Genomic DNA, 5,560 nt, shown 5'->3' with positions numbered 1-5,560 from the left:
TGGGAGTCGAGGAGATGTGAACTTGGAGGAGGATTTATAAATAATTAAATGTTGATTATGTGGAAGCCCTTTCATTTCTATATATTTGCATGTGATCGATGGTCGATGAGTATGTGGCTTTTAGCTATAGTATATGTGGTGGACGGATTATATCCAATCTATATTGTCTCGTTTTTATGATCCGTAGACTTTTTGTTCGGCAGAATAATACAACAACCTATTTACTCAGTTTATTTACCATAACAATATGACCATAATTCATCATCGTTAAACGAATCCCTGCACCCCTCCCCCACGTCACACTTCTCTGGCGACATGGAGAACCCAACTATCGCCACCACTAAGGGCCCTCCCTCCCATGTATCACCACAGCTGGATTGGCACCGGCAAAGCCGCATGTGTCAAAGATGGTGGCGGCGTGGTGTTTTTTTTAATCTCCCATCTTTCCCACCGGTGTTTCTTGGGTGTGGGGGTGGTGATATAGTTGAGCGTGGTGACACTAGGGGATGTGTCCGATGCGACATGGTGACGTCGATGCGGGAGGACCGTCGGCTATGGTGGTACCTGGAGGTGCATGGCAAAGGGGGCGTAGGTAGGCCAGATTACCCAACCCGGTTCTAGGCACGAGAGCTTAGCAGATAGGAGGTGTTCGCATCGTTAGTGCATGGTGGTCATCTGTGTGCCAAAGGAGCAGGAGATGCAAGCCTTGGTGAAGAAGCGTGGGTGACATCTGGGAGGTACTATAGCTCTACGGGTAGACGTTGATCTCCCTAGTGGTGCTGATGTGGTGTAGGAGGTGGCTCTCGTGACTATTGAAGGTACATCGCACATTTCATTGACAGACATTGGAAAGCTTACAACTCTAAGAAATCTAGCTGCCAGAAGATGCGGTGGTTTGTTCCCTGAAGAGCTGGATGGCAGTATTGTCTTCCGTTCAGTTAACAGTCTCAGTTTAAATGTATCTCATCTTACCAGCAAATCAGCATCAAAAGTGTTAAATTGTTTCCCATCTCTTTCTGTGTTGGAGATATATGCACATTCCGCTGATGATGACTATGAGGAATGTGTAATGCAGTTCCCCTCATCCAGCTCACTGCAGTACCTTAGCTTTAGAGACTGCAAGGGCCTGGTTCTTGTGCCTGTGGAGAATGGAGGAGGAATTCAGGAGGACAGCTTATCGCTCCAATCACTAAAAACATACTGTTGTGGTGAACTCTTCTCTCGGTGGCCCATGGGAGCAGGAGTTGGAGCTCAGACCATCCATCCTTTCCTGCTTCCCTGAGGGAACTTGATGTTTCGGACGAGCCAAGCATGAAGTCAATGGCTCTGCTCTCAAACCTTACGTCTCTCACCAGTCTAACTCTAACAGATTGCAGTAACTTAACAGTGGACGGATTCAATCCTCTCACTGCAGTAAACCTCAAAAAATTGGAAATGCATAACAGCAACACCGTAGCAGCAGATCTGCTCTCAGAGGTGGTAAGGACCAAATTATTGCCTGCAGGTTACATCTCTAGATTGGAGGAACTTACGGTGGATGACATCTCTGGGTTGCTTGTGGGTCCTATTTGCAACCTCCTTGCCCCGTCCCTCCACAGACTTGAATTCTGGTGTGATGAGAGGGTGGAAAGCTTCTCGGAAGAGCAAGAGAAAGCACTGCAGCTCCTCAAGTCAGTCAATCTAACAAATAAAGGTATCTTTGAGATGAGATTACCAAGGATCCATGGCTTGATTCATCGGAACAAATTAAGTAAAACAAAGAGACCAACCCAGGATTAGGTACCTTACTTACTGGAGGGTCGAATTGACCAGGCACACCTACACCTCGCCCTCGCGCGCGGCCATCGGATCCAAACCATTTCCTTCTCCCTAACACCTCGCCCTCACCATGATTAGGATCCACCCGATTCACTAGTACGTACAGAGTGTGGCGCCTCTCCTCTCCTCTCGTCGCCGACGCCAAAGTCCAAAGTCACAAGTCACGCGATAGCCGACGCGCGGCTGTGCTGCCGGTGGCCTTGTACTTATAGAGTCAAGTTTGGGGCATCGCAGGTATGGAGTTTTGAGATGAGAGAGAGAGGTGGGCCGCGCGGGAAGAAGCTCGTCTTGGATCAGTTCGCTCGCGTGCCTCTCCTCGCGCCGTTGATCGTCCGGAGCGATAGACCGCTCAGATGCATCTTCACGCGGATCGCTGACATGGCAACATAAGTTAAGCCTAATTAATAGGAAAGCAATCCAATCACGCGGCTGTGACTTGCCGAAAATCACGGTAGCAATATGGGAAATCAGGCACGCAGTTAAATCACTCCTGAATTTCTGGGGACATGGTGGATCCTGTATTTAGTTCTGTTGGGCCCATGCACGCCCACTCCTCGAGGCCTCGCCATGGCTGATCGCCGAGGAGACCGCCGATCCGTTCTCAAGTGTTGTGGAGGGAAGAAGATGAGTGTATTCTGTAATCCATTTGCTGCTTAGTTTGTGTATGGCAGAGATTCCATAACGCCACCGATTGGTGCTGGTGGTTGCTGCATGGTCCAGTTAGGTAGGGCGGGCCATGGCATGGTTTAATTTGTTTCAAGGAAGCTCCGCCACTGGCATGGTCAATCTATGCGTGTCAAGTTTTAATGGAAATTTCAATTAGCGTAGTGGCATCCCTCGTGCATGGCATTGTAAGCATCCACAGTAATTGCGTGGCTTCTTAGCTTTCCTAGCAGGCAATTATGATGTTGCTCTATTTTCCAGAGCAAGAATCTGGAGGAAGGGATGCACCATATCTTGCTCTATAATTTTGTAGCATGAGGATTTGGGTGCGCTCCCCATATTTTCTCGGTTGTTCCTGAAATTAGCATGAGTATTTCCTTGCTTGTTGCTGCGGCTAAGAGCTGTTATCCAAACCAGTTATTATGCTGCATTTCTCTGTCTGGAGTTCATACATTTACTTGTACACTGTTCGTTTGGACTGTCTACACAAATCCATAGATCGATTGGAACCAAGGTATACATGAGATTGGAACATCAGCACAACGTCATGGGCCATGCTAGCACAAGGCTTCAAGCACTACTAGTACTAGACGTACAACATAAGTGCTTCGGAATTGATACAACTTACCCATACACAATGAAGTCGCATAACTGTGGGCGGCAATCTCACGTGTCCTCATTGGCCTAGCTAGCTGCGTCAGTCTGCACTTGCTGATGGAAGTGCAATGATCAAACCAAGAAATTTTGAAGTTAGCTAGCTAGCGGGTGCAAACTTGAAGGATCAAACCATAGAAATTTGAGAACTTCCTCTCCTTTTCTTAGCTAAATATGAATTCAAGGTTTATTCGCGGGAGTACTAAAAATTTCGGCATGACATCTGTTCTTTGTCGTACATACACAACATACATAAATAATTCATAGTACAGTTCACAAGCCTCGCCGGACATAATCAAACAATGCTCAAAAGGAAGCTGCAACGCCAGCCCGCCTCTGTCCAGCACAGCAGGAGCAGGACCACTACACGAGCCAGGACAGCTTTCCGCATATATTGCCACTGAGGGAGGAAGTTTCCGGTCCCAGCTACCTGGTCCGTCATTTAATCCTCCATGATATCCTCCTACAAGACCAAAACCTGATGGTTTTGACTAAAATCATCATAGGGTTTCGACTAAAATCCAGCAACCGTACGTCTACATGCCACTACATAATCAAAAGAGCATGATTTTAAAAGTTTACAAGTACCAGGTCAAAGAACAAATGAACACAAAGCATTCAAACTGACAACATTCGATTTAAAGCACACTCAGGGATAAGGAAGGTCACTGACTTGTACATCAAAACAAGTACATCAGGAGCTAAACAGTGTAGAAGACTACATCAGCTAACTCAGCACACAAATCAAAGGCAGAAAATACAACAAGGTAACATCATAGTTCCTCTTCTAGCAAGTAATGATACCTTCATTGTTTAAATAGGCACGTGGAATATTTGAACCATGCATTACTAGGATGATAATCTACTCTTTTCCTAATAAATCAAATACCAAGATCACACAATGACCAACCAGTGGTATACACAGTCACATAACAGGACAAGGGCCTAGTAACCAAGACCATGAGTCAAGTTCTTACCAAAACAAACAGAGTCAAAGAGCAAGGCCATGATGTACCAGGCTGCTGCGGGGAGCATCTGCAGCTTCTAAATTCATATGCTAGCTGCCATATACTCTTGCTCTCAATAATCCTGGAATGACGAGAAACAAAACATCAATCTCAACTATATAGCAGATTTAAATATATAGCAGATTGTTTCAACTATTCATTGGCGACAACTAAATATATTTGCAATGATTGTTTCAACTCAGACAAACATGACACCCACGCATGCATCTTCTACAGGATCATGAGCCCATCATATTAAAGCCAAATCAGCACATGATGTGAGTTCCGTAACACAAACAACCAGCCTGGAGCTTGGTGCTCATCAGAAAAAAGTAGTGAGATGGCCTATACACTTTGCACAACCAAGCAAAAAAGAAGAAATCCTATTCTATGTGGACATGGCCTAGCAAATGGAGCAAATTAAGCTGGCCAAGCCATAGTTTTAGTACTACGTGCGTTCTCATGCCGGATAACATGGTAGACAAGAATCACGAGCTCGGTCGCTTAAGTAACATAAAAGAGAAATTTTACTCGTAAACCGCAAGAAAATGCTCTAAATAAAACCCAATCATTTCTAAAACAAGTGTCAGGAGTTAAGAAGCTTATCAAAAGAGTACACCACGACTTATAATCATGATGTTGCCAAGTTATTTGCAAAGAAAATATAAATCAATGACAATTCTGGATGTACACATTAGCACAGAGAGAAGCTCAAGTCAATTCTCCTCTCATTAGGTTCAACACACAATCAGATAACCAACAAAGCAAAAGGAGGCTAATCCTCAAAATCAGTGTCCTCAAGCTACTGGTACATCCAGAAAGCTGCAGATCAACACATATTTTGACCTTCTAAACTGAAACTTGTCACATGAGTATATGAACAGATTGAAGTTACTCGCTAAACATTCAAGACCAAAAATTCTGAAGCGAGACGTGGACAAACCTGGGAATGGCTGGCAGCTGCACTTTCACATTCTGTACAGCCTCTTCCCTCCGATGCCGCTGTATGTGGAAGAGTTGGCAGCATCTGTCAACGAACACGACAGCAACAATAGAATGGCCTTGGGACGCCATGTATCTTGCTTCTTAGCTTCGGTAGGATCCTATCACACAGGTGAAGATGATCATTCTAGGGTAATTCTAGTGAGGTGCAGTATTTAAGTAAGATGGGCTCCAAAGTGATTTTGAGTGACGGAACATGTCGTATGAAGAAACTAATATAAGTACTTATTTCATGAGAAATCTGAATGGAAAATGAGCAATGTGGTAAAGTGACGATATATCAAACTTCTTGAAACTTTGTCATGTTTCTAACAACTGAAATAAGTTTATTTTTCGTGACAGATGAATGCAAAATGAGTAATATGTTATTCATGATTTACCAAAGTGTACCCTGAGAATTTCATCTCAAAGCCTAG

General features: G+C 44.5%; 1 protein-coding gene across 3 annotated transcripts; it reads right to left on the bottom strand.

Moving 5' to 3' along the window:
* Positions 1-3,276: 3,276 nt before the first annotated feature.
* On the bottom strand, positions 3,277-5,560 carry LOC124653291. Of its 3 annotated transcripts, none has more exons than XR_006987844.1 (4): positions 5,525-5,560; positions 5,086-5,245; positions 4,113-4,224; positions 3,277-3,613 (listed from the first exon to the last, which is right to left on the bottom strand). XR_006987844.1 is itself a non-coding variant. In XM_047192361.1 (4 exons), exons 2-4 carry the CDS (start codon positions 5,214-5,216, stop codon positions 3,578-3,580), a joined length of 264 nt encoding a protein of 87 aa, XP_047048317.1. In that variant the 5' UTR covers positions 5,217-5,245; positions 5,525-5,560; the 3' UTR covers positions 3,277-3,577. The 3 variants fall into 3 exon arrangements, 2 of the variants coding, with proteins under 2 accessions (XP_047048317.1, XP_047048316.1); XM_047192361.1 differs by having other exon boundaries at positions 3,277-3,598; XM_047192360.1 differs by lacking the exon at positions 5,525-5,560 and having other exon boundaries at positions 3,277-3,681.

The sequence above is a fragment of the Lolium rigidum genome, chromosome 5 (genome assembly GCF_022539505.1).
Source record: "Lolium rigidum isolate FL_2022 chromosome 5, APGP_CSIRO_Lrig_0.1, whole genome shotgun sequence".
NCBI lineage: Eukaryota > Viridiplantae > Streptophyta > Magnoliopsida > Poales > Poaceae > Lolium > Lolium rigidum.
This window is presented reverse-complemented; position numbering and strand designations above follow the sequence as displayed.